Here is a 23,497-nt window from a genome sequence, read left to right as displayed (position 1 = left end):
CAAAGACAACCATTGTTCTCCCTGCTCTGAACATGTGGGTCAGCTACAAGTGCTTTCATATCCCCCAGAGCCAGGAGCTGGCAAAGAGTAAAGAGCACAACTGAATTCTTCTGAGGCATCAGGAAAAGCATTTTGCATATTTTTCATTGCTGATTGCTTCAGAAAGACATCCCTCTTTCATAACAGGAATTTCTCTTCAAGGTAGAGGGAGGCTGGGGCACACTGCTTCATTATTTTGCCGAGCTGAAGCAGCAACAACAAATGCTGTCTGCTGGTGTCCCAGCCGGATACAATAGATGGGCAAGGGGAGGGGGGGATCTTTTGGAAAGCAGCAGACACGATGTTAAAATTGTAGTGCCTTTGCCTGTGCTATGGACTACGGACGACAAGTCAAGTTTCAGGTTACTTTCAGTTTTGATCAGTTTATCAATTTGTCTATTGCAACTTTTTCTCGGTTCATTGTACTAATCTAATGAACAGGGTTTCCTCTTAATCAGCATAAAATCGGGGTTTATTGCAAGCTTGCACTTTCGTTTTGAAGGGGAGAAGGGGTAGAAAACAAGGAAAACCTTTTTCTGGGGAGGAAATATTTAGTACTTGGTACTTGGTGCTTTGTTGTCTGATGTGCAATGGATCTTATGGATGTATGAGTGGCTTCTTTATGAAGAGGTACCTGCTGTACTTCCATGTAGGAAACAGAGGATATTGAGAGCCCGAAGCGCAGCATTCGTGACAGCGGCTATATAGACTGCTGGGACTCTGAACGCAGCGATTCCCTCTCCCCGCCTCGCCACGGCAGAGATGATTCCTTTGACAGCCTGGACTCCTTTGGCTCCCGCTCGCAGCAGACGCCCTCTCCAGATGTAGTGCTCCGAGGGAGCAGCGATGGTAAGTACTGCTCACAGTGCGGCACATGCAGAATGTTGTGACATTTAAGTAACGTTTCTAGAGCAAATGTGCCCTTCGCAAGCTGGACACAGCCTCTGAATCATGCTAATCCAGTGGGAGAACTTCTCTGTGAATGCTGATTTGTGCTCCCTGGGGTTTAGATGACTTTGCCAACAACTTACTTGAAGTCTGTCTCAGTTAGGATAGTGTAGACTTGGAAAATGAGTTACATCATGGCAGTGTAATTTTATGATGGGAAGAGTGCTTTTCTGGGTTACGGTGTAAGAGGATGTTATGCAGACTCATTTTAAGTTATAAACTAGGCTGGAGCAAGAAAAAAAAAGGGCAGGAACAAGGGAAATATTGAAGTGAATCAAATGTTTCCTGAAGTAAACCCTGGGCAGGTAAATGACATAGAAATATCTTGGAAACATCTGATAGTTTACAATATGATATTTTACCAAATGTCATATTTGTTTTCATGATATTTAGAAAATTGGGTAAATTAATAGCACATGGCGTCAGAGCCATGACCATCTTTGTACACCTTTGAGTGAGGACATGCATCTCTAGGCTTGGAAAAGGAGGGCTGCTTCTCTGCCTTTCTTGTCTGATTCCCAGAGGCTTGTAAACACAGTGTGCTTGGTGAGGAAAGATTTGCTAGGGGTAGGTATGGAACATGCACTTGGGTTACCTGTCACGAGCAGGATTCTGGTTCAGAACAAAAGGATGCTTGATTGAGGCTCCCTCTGTGTGGTTACATTCATGATGAACAGATGGATCAGTCAAACTTCATCATCAGATGAAGTTATGTTCCACATATGAATCGCTTCTCCTTAATAATGTTATTTATTTAACAAAAAAAAAAAAAAATGGAAGAGCAGAAAGACTTTTTGGTAGGAACCAGATGTTCATACTGCTTTTGGCAGCGTGAAAAAAACTGGTGTTAATCATAACCGGACACATGAGAGATTTCTTGAGGTGGTGGGGAACTCCTTAAAACTGAAAAGCTGGCAGGGAGAGTTGGTATCACAGCTGAATTGTGAAAGAGCTGTTGGAAAAGCAGGACTAAGATCTGCTCTCCTGTTTTAAGTGGCCTGTGGTATTGGGGCTGTTGCTGGTTGACCATCCAGAACCAGCTACTGGGGCTGATTCCCTGAAATGGCCTCATGCCCCCTCAGACACTGAACAGAGCACAGTCTCCACATTACCAAACAGTTTTCTGTCTTCCCAAATGAGACAAAAGCCTGGTGTTGGAACACCTCACAAGTCCTAATCAAGTGTTGCTCCATCCTGGGTGCTCAAGGAGTGGCCAGTGTCCCTATCTACTTGCAGCTGGTGGGCAGCCAATTCCATGTGTCGTGTAGCTGCTTCCTATCAACTTCTGCTGTGTTAGCAGATTTTAGTAAGGTTTTGTGGTTGTTTGTTTGCCACAGCTAAGACATACTATCTTGTCACATTCTTGAGTCCATAACAAACACAAAATAAGATGCAAGCATACATAGTTTGTTCTTAAAAGTTGGTCTTTAACAATATCCAGACCTAGAGTGCATGCAGATGCTGTGTGCACACGTATGACTTGGACAGCCAGCCCTTTCCAGTAATGTCCCATTTTTCCTGCTTGCTGCTGCCATAACTTCACAGCTGTCTGCTCCAAGAGTTGCAGGTGAGGTGTAGCTTGGCTGACCTCTTTTCTGTCGAACCTCATCCTGTGGCCCCAGCAGGCCAGTGTCTCACTCAGCTGCATGTAGTTTCTAATAGAAATAATGTGTATGCAAAGCTGGATGGAGGACAAGGTTCTGCTTGCATTACTTGTGTCTCTGTTTAGATACAAGCTTTATAAAACCAATAATATGATAGTGAAATAAAACTATGATTCTTTCCACTCCTAGAAAAAAGAATTATGAATGGAGATCTTTTAAATGATCCTAAGGTGATGACTGGTTTAGGTGGAAGCAACAGGTAATACTGCCTTCACGAATGCCATCTCTGATTAGCCCCACTGTTCAGGAACTGCTCTGGTGTCCTATGTGGACCCTGTCCCTTGCCAAAAGCAAAGAAAAACAGTGGTAGAGCAGAACAGTTTGTTTAAAACACAGTAGAATTGCAGACTGACCTGCCTGTAGAGTTGCTAACGTACTCTGGGAATGAATAGAAATCCTCTGCTTGGCCAGCAGTTGCGCACGGATCCTTCTACAAAGGATCTGTGTGTGTCTGTGGTGTGTAACTGCTTGTTACTGGCTGCTGCTTCTTCTACTTGGCAACGCAGAACAACAAAGTTAAGTTTATAAATGTAGGGCATGGCTGCTCCCATTCAGTGCTTTGGCTTCAAGTGCTATTTTTTCAAACTTGAGCTGAAAATAATTTCGCTAGTAAAATATGAATAATTAAAGCAGCTGTTTGAAGTACTCAGCTTGGGGATGCTGGTAGGCACATCAGTAATGAGGGACAGGAATCTGTTCTAAATCCTCTGCTACTGTGGTTATCTATTCCAGCTTTTATGTCTGCCAGTTCGAGAGTGGTTTTCATTTGATACAAAAATAAACACCAGAACAAAGTCAAGAGCAAACAGAATAGCAAATAACAGCAAGGGATCTTTCAATTTTCTTCTAGCTCCTCTGTGGCCCTGCTCAGTCTAATCTTCCAACCTCAGCTGTCCTCAGACACTCGTGATTCTGTGGTCACATTTCCACTTTTTGTTTAGGCATAGACTCAGCTTACCAATCATGGTGCTAGTTATCATATGCTCTTAACCAAAATTTTTCCAGCAAAAGGTTACTGGCAAAAAGTGCATTGTGATTTTTGTCTAACTAGCTCATTTCCATTGTGTCTTGTCTTTTCTTACTGTTCCCCTTCACTCTTCTTCATTTCTCTCCAAGCAAACATTGAATAACTCAGTTGGCTGCAAAAGCTCTTTGCAAATAACATTCCTAGCATATTTAGACCTCTTTTCCTTCCCCCACTTCGAATTATACACAAGCTACTTGTGATTTTTATGACTTCATTGTTTTCAGTTGTTCATTAGGTAGCTCAGAGAATTAGCTGGTAATTTACTACCGTGGTGAATTAGCAAGAGGGTACAACCTGGGTGGCTTCCCCTCACCCCAAAGAGAGGAACAGCTATGGCATATGTAAGTGTTGCGAAGGGGCCAAGGGCCAGAGACATCCAACACTCCAAAGGCAGATTTGAATGCTGGTGGGAGAAATGGCTGAATATGCTCCATTTCACTCATCAAACCAGGCCTTGTGGTGATGTTACAACTGCTGGGAGAGAAATATTTACATAGCTTCTTTGTGAATTACTTAAAAAGGCACATGATGGTGCAGGGAATCTTGTGAATGTCTGTGAAGTGGCTTCCAAAATGGCTAGGGGGCAGTTCCACTGCAAATGTTCTATAAGGTATTTGTCCAACCATTTGGGAATTTTGATTTCAAGTTAAAAACGTCTTAGAATCAGAGAATCATTTTAGTTGGAAGAGACCCTCAGGATCATCAAGTCCAGCCATAACCTGTCCTAACTCTTGCACTAAACCATGTCCCTAAGAACCTCGTCTAAACACCTTTTAAACACCTCCAAGGATGGTGACTCCGCCACTTCCCTGGGCAGTCTGTTCCAATGCCTGACGACAACCCCTTCTGCGAAGAATTCTTTACTAATATCCAATCTAAACCTCCACTTGTACAACTTGAGGCCATTTCCTCTTGTCCTATCACTTGCTACTTGGGAGAAGAGACCAACACTATGCTACAACCTCCTTTCAGGTAGTTGTATACAGTGATAAGGTCTCCCCTCAGCCTCCTTTTCTCCAGGCTAAACAGCCCCAGTTCCCTCAATCGCTTCTCACAAGACTTGTGCTCCAGGCCCCTCACCAGCTTCGTCGCCTCCTCTGCACTCTCTCTAGTATTTCAATGTCCTTCTTATCATGAGGGGCCCAAAACTTAACACAGAATTCAAGGTGGGGCCTCACCAGTGCCAAGTACAGTGGCACAATTGCTTATCTAGTCCTGCTGGCCACACTATTCCTGATACAAGCCAGGATTCTGTTGGCCTTTCTGGCCACCTGGGCACACTGCTGGCTCATATTCAGTCGGCTGTCAATCAACACCCCCAGATCCCTCTCTGCCAGGCAGCTTTCCGGGCACTCTTCCCTGAGCCTGTAGCACTGCCTGGGGTTGTTGTGACCCAAGTGCAGGATCCAGCACTTGGCCTTGTTAAACCTCATACAATTGGTCTCAGCCCAACCATCCAGCCAGTCCAGATCCCTCTGTATGGCCATCCTACCCAATTTGGTGTCGTCTGCAAACTTACTAGGGGTGCACTCAATCCTCTCATCCAGATCATCGATAAAGAGATTAAACAGAAGTGGCCCCCATACTGAGCCCTGGGGAACACCACTCATGACCGGACGCCAACTAGTTTTGGCTCCATTCAGTGCAACTCTTCGGGCCCAATCAAAGTTGCCTAAGTTTCTGTGTTTTAAATGGATTGTAAATATCAGGAAGTTTAGTTCATTTAGGCAAAATAAAGCAGTCACTCAGCTGTGTTATCTCCTGTCTTATTCTCTGTAACTCTGAATTTTTATCTCTCACCTTATTTCTTTTCTTCGACAGCAAGTACTCGTCAGTCTTTGCTGTATCAATCTAACCTCTAAATCCTGAAATCCCTTCCCTCTCTCCTTGCACCTTCCCATCTGAGGATCAAGTCTCTCTGTCTGTTTAGCAGTATTCTAGACTGATTGACTAGGCAACCAGTAAGACAGACAGAGGCCATCCAAGTCTTCCGATTTATAGCAGCTAACGCTTATTCTCAGATTTTGATCAAAGCTCGTGCCATGTTCATTCAAGTTGCTGTTAATATGTGTGTGTGTAGAAACAGCCAAAGATTCCTGCCATTATGTAAATATACAACATGCAGCCCTTTTTTGCTTTATCTTGTGCTTTGCACATGTAAGTCTAGGTTTAAGAGTGTGAGTTGGTCAAACATATACCTAAATGTGCAAGTCATTTGGGCTTTAGTCAGGTAAGCTTCTGTAGCTGTCCTGTGTGACTGACAAGTCTGGCTTAATCTGACCCTGAGTTTTTTGATGTGACCTGTGGCTGAAGATGAGTTTTTCAGGGGTGGAAAATAAGAGTTGATGGAAAAAAATGTTTACTGTCTGTGTAGATGTTATGACTGCTGCCTTCAGTGACTGATTTTGAAACACAAATACAGGTAAAAGTGGCCTCATTTTTTGGTGCTCACATGCTAAATGTAATTTTTTGGTAGTGTTTTCTCTGGTTTGTAATTAAAAAAAAAAAAAAAAAGCAAAATGAAATAAAACAAACAAAAAAACCCACCAAACTTAGATGAAAGTGGAAAGAAGAGGGATATTTTTCTCTCCTTCCTCACTAGGGAGAGGAAGTGACTCGGAAACAGACCTGCCACACAGGAAGATGCCAGATGTGAAAAAAGATGATATGTTGGCCAGGCGGACCTCACACGGTGAACCCAAATCAGCTGTGCCTTTTAACCAGTACCTCCCTAACAAGAGTAATCAGACTTTCTATGTACCCGCCCCACTGCGGAAGAAGAAAGCTGAACGAGAAGAGTACCGAAAGAGCTGGAGCACAGCAACTTCACCTCTAGGAGACAGACCTTTCAGGTAAGACCAGCCTGTCCAATTGCTCCCTTTCTCAGTGATGATGCTTTAACACTTGCCTAGTTTTAATTCTTTTCATGAGATGTATGAAGCACCTTCTGCTGTAGTAAATATCTTGCTGAGAAGGTACTGATAAATTGTTTGTAGCAATTGCCGATGGTGGTGGAAAAGCAATGGGGGGAAAATAATTGTCTTGATGTCATTATTTACCATACAATGCAATGTATAGTTTGTGTTTGATAAGATGTTGGTTAATATAAGTATGATGGATGTTGACTCAAACACAAGGCTGGCCAAAAAATGTTCAGGATGATCTGTCTCAGTTCTCAAGACAGTTACTCACTGACAAATTATAAGTAGCATTTGATGTATTCAATCAAAATAGGAGATATTTTTGCTGTCTTTTTAAAAAAAAAATTTATTTCTATGTTGTATTCTATATACCAGTACAGTTTATATAGCTGTGACTACATGTTTCTGCATGCTGGTTTTGTCAACTGATATTTCACTTTTGATTTAACTTAAGAAGCAACTTCCATTAAAGAGCATAATTCCCGGATCATTCATCCTTTGGCATCTTGATATCAACAAAATGTGCTTATAAGAAATGAGTGTATATGTTTCAGGCACAGCATACATTAAACTAACTTGTATAATTCAATAGCAAACCCCACCCTGAAACCATACAAGAAGAACAGAATGAAACATCAGGATTGTGTGAAAAGGAGAAAGTGGTTTCCATGGCTCCTGAGGCAAACTCACTTAAAAATCAAGTAGGTTTAAATAAAAACAAAGGAAACTCCATAGACCAGTCTCCTTCATGTGGTACAAAAGAAACAACAGCACCCAAGGGGGAAGATGCAGAAGAGATCAGAAAGTTAAGAAGACTTGAACAAGCTGGCATTAAGGTCATGTCAGCAGCCCAGCGCTATGGCAGGTTAGCCCAACCGTGTGGGAAATTGTGCACGCTTCGCATTTTTAGGATTGGCTGAAGTGTGGGTTTCCTCAATCCTCTGTGATTTCACTTCTCCTAACAAAAATCCAGTCTGCTAAGCACTCACAATTGCTAGTGAAGGTCTTGGTCTGAAAAGGCTTGTGACGTGGCAGCTGTGGATTGCAGAGTTGTATGATGCTAACAGCATTTGTGTGGAGAAATTGTATCGTCTTACAGTGTGGTGTAAACAGACTCCAAGAAAACTACTACACAGACTGCTTCTCACCTTCCACCTAATGCTTTCTTGCATTTAATAAAAAATACATATAAATGTACATTAAAAATGCCTTGTTTAGGCAAAAGTTTCAGAAACTTACTTGTTTTTGATAGGGTGGTTTGGTTTACTGAGCCACACTTTTTAGGTGGTTAATACTTTTAGCTGTGTTAATAAGTCATGCATTTATTTTTAATGGCAGGAACTATAGAAGTACAGTGCTTGTTAACCCATGTACCAGCTAAAGCATGGAGGCACAGTTCAGCAACCGTAATTTGACTGACTTTGGCATGGACTATCGGTAGTTATTCGCTTATTACCTGTGTTATTTATTTTTGGATGTTGTTCAGTTTGGTTATTTCCTGTTCTTTAACTTGGGAGCTGAATGATGGCTAGGCTTGCTGCCCATGCCTTTCCATCATCTGATATTGGATCCTCATGAAAAAACCTCTCTTTCTCATGAGAATGGCCTGCAAAGCTGAGTTTTAACCAGCATGTCAGAAGACTAGGCCCTTATGAATGATCAATATGGTTTGGCTAAAGGGTAAGTGGCCAAACGTCCTCCCGTCTAAAACATTTTATTTAGGATTATGGGCTGAAATCCTGACAGTGAGTAGTTTAGCAGATGCTGATCTACAGTCTGGGCTTTGAAATCTAGTAGTAAAAAGTACAGCTCTTATGTGATACAGTTTATTTATAGATACAGTGAAGCTTGTCTGTGGCCATATACACATGTGCCATATGCAGATAAAACAGTCACAGTATATTTGCTGCCCTGTGTCCTCTTCTCAGGTTTGCTTCACTGTTGTCACACCGTAATGAACCAGTGTGTGTGGTTGTGAGGTACTGCTACTTTAACAAAGCCAAATACTAATGAAGAGAAACTATCTGTCATGAATTAGTCCTTCAGGTTCAATTAGTGTGCTAGTCTATCACGGATCTGTAAACTGATAGGATATTAGCATAATCCTGTTCTGAGTCCAAGGCTGTAGTATTATTGTTAGGAATGTAGTCATATGTAGTAAAATGTAATAATAACTTGTGTTTAGCAGTGCTGTGCACAAAAGTAGCACTATTTGCATTCACCACATTGAGAGTCCCTTTTCCAACCCTTTGCGTGATCTACTGGCTTGTTGTCCACAAAAGCAGCACATGTGATCAAATGTGTGGTTCTTTGGCATGAAATTGAGTCTTCCCTTTCCATGGACAATCATCTGTTGTTCCAGCAGGGCTGAAGGAAAAGGGAGGAGAAATAACAAGCTGTTTTCCTTCCTTGCTTTCATTGGAAACAACTTACAGAATTTGGCAGCTGAAGGAAGAAGCTGCTGGGTTTCTGCCCCAGCTGAGGGTCAAAGAGCAGAGCTTTGTAGCCCAAGCTTCACCATAGTGAAGTAGGCACCTGCTCCTGGGGATTGTAGGAAGACGCAGGAGAAAAGACACTGCTATCAAACATCTGTAAGGAAAATTATTTGTATGTGTAAGTGGAAGAATAGTGGGTGAGAAGGGAAGAATTCAGTTGTGACACTTCAGGATACATCATCTTTCTCAATGTCTCATTATCATTCCTTGTTCTTTGAACCTCTCCAGTTTCTCTGTCTTCTTCTTGGCATTGAATTTGAATTTCCATGCACTAACATCACTGAGAAACGTCCCACTTTTTTCTGTATTCTGATTTTTTTTTCCTTTCACCCCTCTTATTCCCTCATCTTTCTATCATGCCAGCCTCTATGTTTTTCACCTGAGGTCAGTCGTCTTTCAGTTCCTATGAGTTTTTTACAGACTGTTCCTTCTCAACATATTGACCTCTGGAGGACACCCACTGTGACTTTGATCTCTACAAGGCATCTAATTGTTCCTAAAGCTGAAACTCAGTAGAAGACCTTTCAGGGTCTGGCACAGGAAGGGTTTGAACTTGTATGCGAATGTATTTTTTGCTTGGGATCTAAGTACTTATCTCCATTGCTGTGGCATGTTCTAGGAAAGGACTCCATTGAACGGGACATTGTACAAATGTATGCCAAAAAGCCTTCCCCTTTCCTCAAGGAGTGTAGTATCTCCTTATAGCATATTTGATTGGTGTGTGATCCTCTTTGCTTGGTTATTGTCTGCATCCATCTCTTATCTACACTATTATATTGAACGGTAAGGATCAGATTCATGGAGGCTCCCTAAAAAGAGGAGAATTAGGTGTTTTGTAATAGATGATGAAGAGGTGGATGTAAGAAAGAAATGTGAGCGAACGTTTTTGGCATGTTTGTTGTGAAAGGGACATGGACTCTTATCCTGACAGTGCATAAGCATGCAAAACCCTTTCATTGTTCTGAAATGTGATAAAAGGATCCACAAGCCTGTACGAGACCCTGTTTCAGTGAGTGCAAACATCCACGGTATGACACTTTGGAAGCACTTGCTGTACCAGCATAGGCCTGGGTGTTGCTTCTGCAAGGGCTGGGCCTGGGTGTACAAGAGCAATTTGCAAATCTGTTTGGAATTCTGGTCCATTGCAAGCTTCAAATCTACAGTCTTCATTGTCTCTATGATTAACGGGCCTTAAAAGACACTTTTGAGACTGCCACAAACTAATTCAGGAGACCCCAAAATGTCACAATTCCATTAAAAACAAAATGTAAATGAATCAAAAATATTCTTAACCTAGAAACTGATAGCTGAAGTCTAGCTGTACCAAAAGCTGGAAATTCTTCAGTTATTCATTACAAAGACTCATAGTTGCTCTTTTGAATAACTTTATGTTTCTTTGTTGCCAAAAACACCTTGTCAGAAATGCTACATTTGATGCTCTCTATTTCAATAGCATTGGTGGATATGAGACTGAAAAATCCAACAGTTTTCACTGAATAATGACTTGCTTATATATATATATATATATATATATACACACACACTAAATATATTATATGGTGTATATATATACATATATATTATATAGTGTATACATATATACTATATAGTGTGTGTGTATATATATATACATATATACACTAAAAAAACTAAAAGCATAAAACAGTACCTCCAACCTAGCCGGCCAAGTAAATATTCATCTTATTGATTTTCATTTAAGAATCAAATATAAACAAAATTTAATGGAGTATTATATGATTTTATGCATGCCCTTTATGTCCAGGATTCTGAAAATTATTACCAAATAATTAGATTTTTAAAAAGGCTAATGATGCCAGTAGTAAAGTCTAATTAAAAAATTAGTTAAAATTAATTAGCAATTAATCATACGTACCCTGGCTTATTTGGGAGAAGAAGTTCCAGCATATATGACTTTCAGGTAACTGTTTGTGCATAAAACATTAGGCACTGCGTGTCTATTTTAGATCAGTATATTTTCTCTAAAGTTTTCATATTCTTGTACTGGGGAAACAAAAGGTGGCTTCGGAAACCATAAGCAGAAAATCAGACTCTTTCCCTGGTGGTCATCTTGAACATACTGTATTGCAGGTGTAAAAAGCCAGCTGGGCAATTTACACTAGTGTATTGACAACCTGTGATTTAGAATTGAGCGATGTAATACGCCTGTCCAGCAGTGAAATTTGAACCAGAAGATGACCTCATAGGCTTGTTGATTTTGGTATGTACAAGAGTCAACATCCTTAGTAAACTTCATACTGTATTATTTTAGGGAAGAAGGAATAGAAATTGTTGTTATGAGCGGAAGCGAAATGATAGGGACAATACTTGCTGATGGAGGGTTAGAAACATGGAGCACTGCAAAGCATGCAGGAGCTCTGAGCTGTCTGCTCCAGCTCTTCCTGAAGCTTTGGTGAACAGATGTGCCCATGAGGGAAAGGGACAGCAGCTCCCTTTGCAGCCCTGTCTGCCAGTCTATTGCCTTGAATGAAATCTTGATCCTCCAAAGAGATCTAAGGGAAAAGTTGCCTTTGGCTATTTTGAGAACGTGCTCGCTATAGGGCGCTCCTCTGTGGTGCAGCACGGCAAGTTGACAGCAAAGGCAATTTCTTTTTGCTCCTCTGTCCTCTGAGGCCCGAGCCAGGCTGACCTGTCCGGGCTGGTTTATGGCTTCCCCCTTTCTTGAGCAACTTTCTTGAGCAGTACTTTGAAGGGGCAGCTGAGGCTGTAAAATAAGTGGCATGTATAGTGGGCTTGCAGGGCTTGAAGATGTTTTAGAAAAGCAGATAATTCTAGCACTACTGTTTTCTTAAACAGAAAAGAAACTCGAAACCCCTGAGCTGTTTAGATTTGCTTTCTTAATGTCATACTGTTTAATCCTTTGTGATACCCTCTTTTTCCCTTTGTGTAGCAAGATGTGCTATATGAAAGAGAAAATGTAAAGTATTTGCAGCCAACAAAAGTACTAAGTGGGAGAGTCTACTACTTGATATCCAGCGCTCTAAAATATCAGTAAATACAATCTGATTTTTAAATGGGAGAGTCGCATAGCTCTTGCCATCTGTCTTTTCAGTTTGTGTAAGAGTATTGACCGTTACAAGTTGAAATAAGCTTAATCTTTCTGGGTACCAGCTTTCAAGGGTCTTTATTGTATTAATCTTCAGTAACAACAAGGCTGTGTTGGTATCAGTGTTGTTTCTGACCATGGCAGATGGCAGCGTGTTCCAGCATTGGCATACTGGTGCTATTGTTGTAGCTACTTTGTCAGCATTGGCATAGACGTCTTACTCTGGGGGAAAGGGAAGGTTAGTTAGGGAAAGAATCAAGTGTGGATGTGTGTAAGAAGAAAAGCAGTTAAGAATATTAGGGCAAGCACCCGCAGTCATTACTCAGGTCTTAATAGGTAAATAAATAAATAAATAAAATAGAGCCATTAAGAAGAAAAACTGTCAAATATCTGGTATTTCAGGATTCAGCAATGTTGGCCAAAAATCAAGTATTTGCATCAAGTCTCTTTGTTTGAAGTGTTCATGAAGTTGAATACTACCATTTACGGTACTACCTTCGCTTCATCTAGTATGTTAAACTAGTTCCTACTCATTCTTCTAGCTACAGCTAAAATAAGAACAACACTACTGATTTTCTGTGTAAAGTCCTTGTGGATTTGCTACCTGTATATGATAACTTTAATTTGTAACAAGGCTTTGTCCAAAATAACAGCAGCCTGGAGCATATTTTATTAACTGTGCTTGTTTTATGACCTGGAGATGAGTGCAGCCACTCCCTCCTCTTCCCCTGGTGCATCAAGAGCTTTCTTTAATTTTGCCCTGTGTCAGTAAAAAGCAAACGTGTGAAGACGACGGAAGCACCCCGGACATCATCCTTCGCAGGAACAACCCCTTCATGACACATTACCAAGGGAAGGATTCTGGTTCAGAAGATGAAGCAGCCAGCAGAGTTCCTGATTTAGAAAAAGATGACTTTGCCACCCGGAGAGCCAGAATGAATCAACCCAGACACATAGTTCCGTTTAACTCCTTTTTAATTGGACCCTATACAAGTAAAGATAAACTGGAAGACATTAAAAAGCCGTTGCAGATGGAAAAACAGGAACATGCAAGGTGTGCATTCAAGGTCTTTTTCTTTCTATTATAATGCTAATTTTACATGGCTTATTGCTGTGTAGGTCTGAAGCTGTCTTGGCTACAAAAAGCTTAGAGGGTAAAGTAAATGCAAATGCTTTATTGTAAAGTGAACAACCACAACAAAAAAAAAGATATATCAATTACTAACTGTAATTTTTTCTTAGAGTATTAGGACCAGGAGTTTAAACTGACTATGAGTGTAAATTGCATAAAGACAGTTTTGTTATCTGAGACATGAGACAGCTCTTGAGTATGAGTAGTGGAGAATAAACTTAAAAGATATGTTTTGCATCTTGGCTCTTTTTGCTGAGCATTTTCAGTGCACATTTTTGGATGCCTTTTTTCATCTAATGCTATTCTTTTAATACCTTGCAGAAAACACAGACTTAGTCTTTAGTTAATGTCCTGAATATATATATATACATATATATATGCTATTCTGCACCGAATTGTGTTACATACAGTCCTAATGCAGTGGTTTTGGAGATGGTTGGCTTACAAGGTTTCAGCCTAGAAAATGTCTTCTGTCGTCATCTCAGTGCTACAGACTTTTAAGAAGCTGCTGAACACACATATCTGCTAGGCACACCTCTGCTTCAGGAAACCAGTATATTTGTTTTATTTGTGCAGAGAAAAGTGATCCTGCATAAGGCCAATACATACACACTACAGCAGACCTCAACTGTACTAACTTTTACATTCAGAAAACTTCTCTTAATACCTAGTAACTCTTTCCAGTAATACAAAATGTGCCTTTCAGCTGTTGGTAATTTGATTATGTAAACATTTTCTAATTACTAGTTTGGCAGGACATCAGAAGAGCATATAACCAGATTTTAATATTCTAATACTATTGACATGACTTTAGGATCAAAGAAATTCTGTAGTATGTTTGCAAGCAAAACTTGAATTCACTTTGCTAATAATATGAAAATGAGATATTTGTAACTATTTATGAGAAATGTTATTGCAGAAATGCTGGACACAGTACTAACTTAAAGATTTTTCTTGCTTGAGCTAGGACAAGTCGTGATAAAATGGTGTCAATAGTGCATGAGCAGGGTAGCATAGATGAGAGGTTTCAACTTCAAATCATTCCATGTTGACGTCCTAAAATTAATGTAAAATTAATCTGCCTATAAATTCAGTTTTATCTTCTTGTGCTCTGATCATATTCGATTGACACTGATTTATCATTGCTCCTTCAAAATATCTTTTCTTGCTGAACTTGAATGTTCGTTAAATTAGAAGAAGACGGGTGCACGTGGCATCAGCAAGGCAAATAGCGACAAGCAAAGAGAACCCACTTCTGCAAACTGAGAAGACTGAGTCAGAGGAGGAAGAGCAGCTGAAAGTGCCTGATACTGAGAGAGATGATTTGGCTAAACGGAAATCTCAAAGTACCCTTCCTCAGCCCCGAGAAGATGTGATTTTTGTGAATGCCTCTATAACAAAAGAGGATCTGGAGACCTGGAAAAGATTAAAACTGTCAGGGGAGCCCAGGTACGATTTCTGCCTGTGGAGAGGATTGGCACCCTAGGAAGCATGTTGGTATGTCATGATCTGCTGTATGTGCTTGTGGTTTTAGGCTTGAAGAATGCCTTGGTGACAACCAGTCCTCACCTACTTAACTTTTCAGGCGGAGTCAAAAATCTGTACAGGGATGCTCTCTTATCAATGCAGTGAAATGAAATGAAAGTGTGTCCATCATTTAGAACTGCTATAGTAGTTTCATGGTCACTGCCCCAATGGACACTCCTAACGTCATATTAGAAAGGTCCCTCTTGTCCCATGGATCAAGCTGCTCTGAAGCTGCTTTAAGTTGAATAGTGCAAAGGTCCATGTGGCACCACTAACTCGGTAGCACTGCTAACCAAGCTGTCTTCAGGACAGGGCATTATAGCTTTGGGGTATTAACTGAGGACCATCATCTATTTGCATTAATGTGGCTATTCTGTTTTTGAGACCTGAGCTGATATACTTGCATGGCATTGTACTCCAGTGCTGAGTAAACACACCAGCACTGTTTGTCGCTGCAGCAGGCATTTCAGGAGCCTCGTTGTGTGGTGTAGGCATGTACAAAGCGAGCCAGTATAAAGCAGTTATTCTAACCTATTTCCCTATGGAGGTGGGCTATAACGTATGCATGTGATTTGTGACTCCAGTAGGACAGGATAACAACTCCTAACCTTCCTGTTTCAGCACATACCATTTTCCAATTAAAGGTGACCATCTGCTGAGGCATTCTTCTAACAATGCTGTTACTGTGTGTAATTTTTAGCTCTAACACAAACCATCAAAACTCAGTCATTCTCTCATCTCAGATATTAGTACTCTCTCTGGTACTTTTGAGGTGATTTATTAAAATCAAGATTCAGTCCCCTTGATTTAGGATAAGTGAATTGCCCTCCCTGGTGCTACCGTGTCACTGGAGCTCCCCCATGACAAGGTGGGTGTGCTGGTGCTTGCACAGTCCCTTGTAACACACAGCCCAGGTCTGCATGAGCAGAGAAGAGAATTGTGGCTTTGTTAGTGTGAAGAACTGAGTCTGAAATGGGCCATGTGCTACATTTCTTCCCCTAAGGAAGGGCTTCCATGGATGTGCTCCCAGAGTTTCCCCAATAGGTTTGTAGTACCTTTGGATTTTATCTGTCATTTGGACCTCAGTATACCACAGCTATTTGTACCTGTGTCCTTAAATTTTAAAATAAAAACCCTTCAAAACCTTAGGAGCATTTAATTTGTTTTATCCTGGGGTCTCATTTGGTGGGGATTCTTTTATTCCTCATTGATACTAGTGAAGAAGATTTCAAATGTCCCAGTGACACTCTGCCACCAGCTGAAATCACAGTGAAACCAGCAGCTCACGACGATTTTGCTGTCCGCAAAGCCAGAGCAAACAAGAAGGCTGGTAGCCCCAAGCAGAAGTTCGTACATTTTGGGCCAGTAACTGAGATTGATCAGCAGAAGTGGGACAAGCTCGTTGTTGGCAGAGCTTCATCCAAGAGTGGAACAGAAGAAGAAAGCAAGAAAGACGGTGTGGAGAGTCACTCTGGTGTTGAAAGCTCTCCTTCAACTACTGTTGGCAGTCCCAGGTTTGCTGAACACAGTGATGAAGTATCAAAGCCACAGGGTGAATCCAGGTATTTGGTGTGGCTTAGGAAGTGCTGCTGAGCTGGAAATGAGACCTGGTCTTGCAAGATGCCAATCTGCATGGGGGTGGACTGCTGCATAGACCTAAGAGCTGTTTATGCACACGGCTTTGTTCAGAAGTCATCCAATGCCTTTGCAGTATCTTAACATGTTTGGGGTTCCACAAAACAACACCATGCAAAGTTCCCCTGAGAATGTGCCTCAAAATTTCTGGTGAACAGTGAAATCACTGGTATCTCAGAGTCTGAGCTGTTGTTCAAGCTTTTTCTGCTTCTTGAATCCCAGTAGCTTTGCTCTGCCTGCTTTCAGCTCATTAGGAATTTGTTGTTCAGTTTGCTGGCCTTACTGATGTTCAAAAAATGCTTTCTTCATATCTAATGGATTTACTTTCTCTTTGAATATTTGATGCTGGAACCAAGGTGTGTTGGTCCTCTGTGTTCCTGGTGTTTATCTAGAAGAGAATTAGAGCTCTGGAAGTTAACATATTAACAGAGCTTATATTTATTTGGCTTTGCTTTAGTAGCTTAGTCTGTGGCTGTAGCAAGAATTTTTAAGGAATGCTTTTGGCAAACAACTCATTTGGTTAAGTTTGTGTGTTTGTAAAACAATTCCAAACTGAGTTGAAGGACTCTTCTTCTACCTTTCATTTGACTTGAGAATGTTTTGTCTTTCTCACTCCTCCTCTCAATCTCATCACTAGTGAGGTAGCCAAGTCAGGTACAGATGACTCTTGCAGGAGAATGCTGTCACCTGTCCCAGCTTTCGACATCATCTCTGAGAAAAAAACCTTGTGCAGTTTGAACAAACGGCAAGAAAGCACTGAGGAAGAATGCGATGAGCATTTACCAGACATCGAGAGAGATGATATGTTGGTTAGGAGGATGGGAACTTTTCAGAGGCGTACCACTAGCCCTGTTCCCATACATTGTCCTCCCCTGTCACTAGCTCCTCATCTACTGCAGCAACAGCAAGGGGAGACAGTAGCTCGTGAGAAGGATTTGAAGACTCCACGGGAAGCAGAAAGGTCAGAGAACAGAAGCAGATCCCTCTGAGCTTTATGCCTGGTTTGTGTGTGGTGTTGGCTTGGATCAGTCAGCAGTGTTGTTCCATTCTTCACACAGCCTTTAAAGATATGTTTCACTCTTTCATCATGGCATGTGTTCTTTTTTATGAAATTACTTACAAGAATGTATGCTATGAACATAAAACAGTCTGTTTTCTTTCATAATATTTAAGTACTGCAGTTCTTAAATGCTATTCAGCATGAAAACAGTCTTTCATCTTTTGGGGGGAATTTGCAATCCGTGTTTCTTTGTCCAGACTTTTACGCCAGCTTCCAAGTGAATAATTTATCACATACATTTTTATGCAATCCCCAACTTCTAACATATCAGCTCCATAAGTGTGGCGTTCAACATAGTTTCCTCTTGGTCTCACTCCCTGCACTGTAGCTAGAGATGCCTGGTTGTCCATCATTCTGCAACTGTGTTTTGAGTAACAGTACCCCACCTTGCCTGAGCAGCCGCTTGCCTTGGGCTGTGCAAGTGAGCGTTATCATGGAACAGTGTCACTTGTCTCTCTGACCAGTACTGTCACACGAGAAGAAATCCAAGAACAGCTTGAAACCCCTCAGCAGCAGAGCAGTGGAAAAGAAAAAGTGAAATTTCCAGACCCCCAAAGAGATGACATGTTGGCCAGAAGAACTGGAGCTTTCCTAAAGCAGCCTGGGCCCAGTGCTAAGCAGTTCCTTCCCATGCCATTTTCAAAGCAGCAGAATAAGCAGGGCACAGCTAGAGAACTTGAGAAGAAAACTATGAGGTAAGAAAGTTGTGATTCTCTTCCTTGTAGCTGGCCCTATGGGCTGTCAGGATCTCTTGGTCTGGAGGAGTTGCTGTTGGCCCAGCAGCGGTTTCTTCCATACTTGTCCTTGATTCTGTGCTTTCTCTGCTCAAAAGAAGGCAATGCAGGGTTTCTGGCCTTTTTGGTAGAGCCTTGTAAAGACTCAGAGCAGAGCTCTACCAGATGTGAAATTCTATGAGTTTGTGGGAATGGGTATGCACAGCAAGATGGTATTACATTTATAGAGGTTTCTGGTTAAATATGAGCTAATCATTACAAATGTTTCCAGCTAGAAATGGAGGTGCTGGATGTGGTAGGTTAGATGCTTGTCTATGGCTTAGCTGGTGCCAGTGACTTCCCAACAGGACATCCAAGGATCCCAAGATTGCCCCTGATAAGGCTCCGTGCCTTTCTAAGCACCTTTGTTCAGATGAGGAAGGCTACGTGGGCAAGTTGGTGCTTTAAGACTTTGAATAGAGTTATGTGTTGGCTGGTTGAGGCACATGCAAGCAAGAGTGGAAAGGTTCTTACTCATCAGCCTCTTCAAAGTACATTAGAAGGGATGGGTGTGCAGGCACCTGTGCATACACAGGTGAAAACCTAGTGTACAGCTCAGCCAGGAGAAGAAAAGTCTCTGTCATCTACTGTAGAACTGAACAGTGGTTTGGTGTTGAGAAGACCTTAAGTTGAATAGCTTAGTTAAAATATGTACTTAATACTTTAATATTTGGTGGTGTCCAGGACAGTTTGTTTATCCGAATGGAAGTGCAAGCTCTCTATTAAAATTACATTTTGCACACCTGCCTCTCTTAGCTTGTCACCCATCAGCTATTTGGGTTTGTGGTTTTTTGGTTTTTTTTTGTTAACTTAGTAATGCTTTTCATTGTGTATATGTAATTTTTCCAAAGTTGCTTAATACGTCTCTTTGCACTACTGCCTTTGGCTTGCTCAGGCCTGAAAAAAGTCCACAAGTCTGCACTAATAGCTCTGGAACACCTGTAATACAACCACTGCAAGAACAGCAGCAAGGGCAGGAAGAAAACAATCTCCCTCCTGCAGGACAAGATGAGACTACTCCTACTGCCCAAGTGGGTGAAGGTAGCGTTAATGAAGTCCACCTTGATCAATCATCTGAGCTTCAGGATGTTCCTGAGGAAAACAAAATGGAAACATTGTCATTCAAGGACGAGCATCTGCAAACGTGAGCTCTGTATGGTGTGAATCACGCAGTTTGTACACCTCTGTGTGTGCACTTCAGAATCCAGATTTTGCATTGCCTGGTGTGTTTTCAGTCCAGAACAAAATACTGTGTATCAGTAATATGCTTTTTAGAAACAAGCGGAGTAGTTGTGTAATGTATTGTTCTATTTTATACAGCTAATGGAAGAAAATATTTAGTTATAATATCTATGTGAAATACAAAAATGGTTTATGAGTAGCAGAGTTTCAACTGGACTCTGCTGGGCATTCTCAGAGATGTGTGTCTTGCTTCTCCATGACTAGAAAGTGTTGTGGTGTCAACTTTTGCACTTGTTGTTTTTTATGATAAGTCCCAGATACAAACACATGGTTTGCATGACTCCAAACGAGACTGTCACTTTAGTGGATGATACTGACTTGTGTATTACCAGTACCTTTTTTCACCTACACACACACCCAAAAAATAATCAGCAACGGTGATTCTGAGCACTGCTGTGAAATGCAACTGTTAAGATTTGTCTCCATTCATCGCATGTGTGGCACTTAATGTAAATGTTAATATATCGCCTATTTTCAATAACTATTTTCTACACCCATGTGAGGTATGCTTCAGTGGATTTTTGTAATGAGGGCATTAGTGTGGGGTCAGGGAGGGGTGGGTGGCGTTCTTGTGTAGTTCAACCTTCAGATGATGAGGTAAGTCTTGTTTGCTGAATACATAATCCCTGAGCAGTGTGATTCTTTTTTTGCTCAGCTTTACTCATACAGGTTGGATGGTCAAGTGACAGTTACCCAAATTGTATGGGTCTGGTTGCAATTACTACTTAATGTTTTTATCAACACTCTAATTTTATATTTGGTCTTGTAGATTCGGCCCCAGAACTGCTGTGTCTGATGACGCAGAGTAAGTTGTCTTGTGCTCACAAGATTCTATTTTAAACAACTTACACTGCATGCTTTCCCGTCTTCCTACTAATTTAAAACGCAGTTGATGCCTCCTTATAATTTTGCAGTGTTCCAGCAAATAGATTTTTCAGAAAAGCACTGAAAAATGGAATGCAATATGGCTTACATTGCAGCTAAAAATAATTTTTATATAAAAGCCCATAAATCTGAGCATAACACTAATGTCCAGATGTTGCTTGAAGTGTTGTTTCCTTTTTATTTTTATTTTATTTTGTTTTGTTTTTTCTTCTGAATTTCTTTCTGAATTTCCGTTGCCCCTAATCAGGTACACGTAAAGAGAGTTGGGTTGAATCTGGGCTGGGTGTTGAGTTAAAAAATGAAGTATGACCTATACAGGAAGAAAAAAGAAATCCCAATAAATAAATAAATAAATAAATACAAATAAATACAAATAAATAAATAAATAAATCCCAAATAAAAAATAAATAAAATCCATTGTGAATAATTACTGGGAAAATAATTCTTCCATTGTTCATTTATTGTCTTTTAAAAACTTTCTCTTGAATACCTTCTAGGTTGGGTTTAATTTAATAATGTACTAAACTTCACTTTTTTTAAGCTCTTCACCTCAATGCTTTACTTTTCACAGAAGGAGTAGGACTGTGACATTTATTGCACTCAACATATTTCAGTTGTGTGTGGATGCATGTAAACTCTAGTTCAGAACAGTATGCAATGTCACTTAGAAAGCTCTGTGAAAGTATTAGCTATTCTTACAAAGTGCAGGCATTTAGAAGCAAATAAATAGTTGGGAGCTATCCACACAATAATGTCCTTAATACCCTTCTTCTGTTCATAGAAATGCCCATGACTTTCTCTGTTTCCCAGATTAAATCACAAAATAGAAATAACATAGAAAGTTTGTGGGTTTTTTTAATAACGAGTATATCCAGAGAGTCATATATAATTTTTCACCCTTTTCGTCTAATGATAAAGGCTGGAACCACGGACTGACTAGTCTTTACACGATCTGTAACACCTTTATGCTGTGCAAAGCCTGTGCCCTCTGACCACAGAGTAAATGTGATCATTTTCAAGCAGCAGAAATCTTTTCAATCAAATTAAGAGATGAGATAAAAAGAGCATAACAACAGAGAAGAGTTATACGTAACAATGGAGACCTCCCTGCCATTTCAGGAAGCCTACATATCTGATTGATTTGTTCATTTGTTTTCCCTCATTTTTATGTGTCTGTATTAAATGCAAACATGAGAGAAGGTACATGGAGATGCCTTCAACCAGGCATTGCAATGCATTTGGTTGTATAATGTGAGAGTAACAAAGATTAATAAATCACATGGTTTATTTCACATTGATTCAGATTTTGTTTTAAAAGGCAAAACAATAAATGTCCAAGCCTTGCTGTCATCCTTTCCAGATGTGCCAGAATTTACAAAGCAACTATTTTCCAAAACTGTCTTTAAAGTTATTATAAATGTAAGATTGTGTTTTTACTTCTGAAGATGAAGTACTTACCAAGAATCTAATAAAATTTAGCTTTCAAATAGAAGAAATTAATTAAGCTGACATTTAAAATGCTTTCAAAATGTTTGTGAGGTCTCCTTTGAAAACTTGGTAACTTGAATTCATCCTTAGACTAGATGCTGTTTATTCCAGTGGCAAAACTAGAAACTCCTGTGTTGGGCTGACAAAATTCTTTTAGTTGGTTAGTGAATGTTAGATGTTGGCATCAGCCCTGGTCTGTCTTGAGGTCCAGATGAGGCAATATTTGGTGTATTCCTGCGAATCAGCCCCATTCCCATCTCCCAAAGTGATGAGGCTGAATTCTGGTGGTGGTGTGACAGTCCAATGTGAGTTTAGGCTTGTGCTTTATACTTTAAGTCTGACAAGAGAATTATAGTGACCTGAAATTTTTGAGTATTTGTCTGATTCTTTAGCCAGGTTGTCACTTTTTATGTTTTATTTTGGTTTCTTAAGTCTTAGTATGTCTATAAAATGGTAATGCAGCCACATAATAAATGCCATGCTTAAGGATTGTTAACGTATTTTCATAAAAAGAAGTGTTTTACCTTATTTCTCACTTTCAAATTAGTCTGAACATTCAAGTCCTTGAGGACTTTTTTTTTTTTTTATCCAGCACTTTTTCAGACCTGTTTGCTGCATGATATCATTGAAAGAACAACTGAACAACTGTAATTTGCAAGAATAAAGTAGTGTAACTTAAAAATCATATAATCCCAAAGATCTAGCGCTCCAAAATACACTGTGCACAGTGTTTTTTCCCAGACCTTTGTCAGAACATCAGGTCTGGTACACTGGTCAGCAGAAAAGGCCCCTTGCTTCCAGACAAAATTTGGAGACAATCCCCAGAGCTTTGCTAATGCCAGAAAAGGGCAATGAAGGCCCAGCAGCAGGAGCTGACAACTAGAGTAGAAGGTACACGTGGGCTTGTAGTGTATATCTTGTTTCCTGGCCTCAGCTGAAGCCTTTTCCAGAGCACCTTCTTTGTTGCATTGTTAATAGCCATAAAACCTTTGGTTTTGCTGTCTCTGTACACACTGAGGGACCCGAGTGAATACAAGGAATAATAGACACTAGCCTTTCATTAAGACATCAGGAGACTCTTGGTAGAAAGTATTTTTAGTTTCTCATCCCAAATGGCAGAGGGCAAGTACTCATGCACTCTGCTAGAACCACTTACCACTGTTTTGGGTCTTCTGTTTTCTTCTACTGTATGTGAATAAAAAAATCTGACATGAGGAAAGGGAACAAGAAGGAAGCTACACAACCAGTTTGACCCAGTAGGCACAAGGTGGAAAATACTAAACACTAAAGACTTTACTTGGTGTGTATTTCAAAAGCTCTTAAACTGAAAGAAACCCTTTAAGGGTGACTTCTTTAAAAGTTATGCATCTCCCAACCTACCTCACCAGTCTGCAAAATATGACTGATATTTAAATGTTCCGTAGTAGGTGATGTGATATTTAAATGTTCCGTAGTAGGTGATGTGTCTTTAGTTCTAAAAACAACAGAACTTGCCATCTCTTTAGGTTCTGTTATTTAGAAGTGCTCCAGTCCAGTCCTGGGCAATGTAACCCTTAAACTGCTCCCAGAGAAACCC

General features: G+C 40.5%; 1 protein-coding gene across 3 annotated transcripts in view; it reads left to right on the top strand.

The window, feature by feature from the left end:
* Window positions 1-23,497, top strand: part of LIMCH1 (LIM and calponin homology domains 1) — a 179,179-nt gene that overhangs the window by 115,381 nt on the left and 40,301 nt on the right. For 2 of the 3 annotated variants that reach the window (XM_082052114.1, XM_082052115.1), the window contains exons 7-16: window positions 693-888; window positions 6,281-6,530; window positions 7,192-7,464; window positions 12,949-13,233; window positions 14,506-14,760; window positions 16,056-16,400; window positions 17,111-17,434; window positions 17,998-18,228; window positions 19,202-19,450; window positions 20,318-20,353. In XM_082052114.1, coding sequence (XP_081908240.1) covers window positions 693-888; window positions 6,281-6,530; window positions 7,192-7,464; window positions 12,949-13,233; window positions 14,506-14,760; window positions 16,056-16,400; window positions 17,111-17,434; window positions 17,998-18,228; window positions 19,202-19,450; window positions 20,318-20,353 — 2,444 coding nt within the window. The remainder of the gene's footprint in view (window positions 1-692; window positions 889-6,280; window positions 6,531-7,191; window positions 7,465-12,948; window positions 13,234-14,505; window positions 14,761-16,055; window positions 16,401-17,110; window positions 17,435-17,997; window positions 18,229-19,201; window positions 19,451-20,317; window positions 20,354-23,497) is intronic. The other variant, XM_082052116.1, reaches the window with a different exon arrangement.

This window comes from Streptopelia decaocto, assembly GCF_964273445.1.
Source record: "Streptopelia decaocto genome assembly, chromosome: 4".
Classification (NCBI taxonomy): Eukaryota; Metazoa; Chordata; class Aves; order Columbiformes; family Columbidae; genus Streptopelia; species Streptopelia decaocto.
This window is presented reverse-complemented; position numbering and strand designations above follow the sequence as displayed.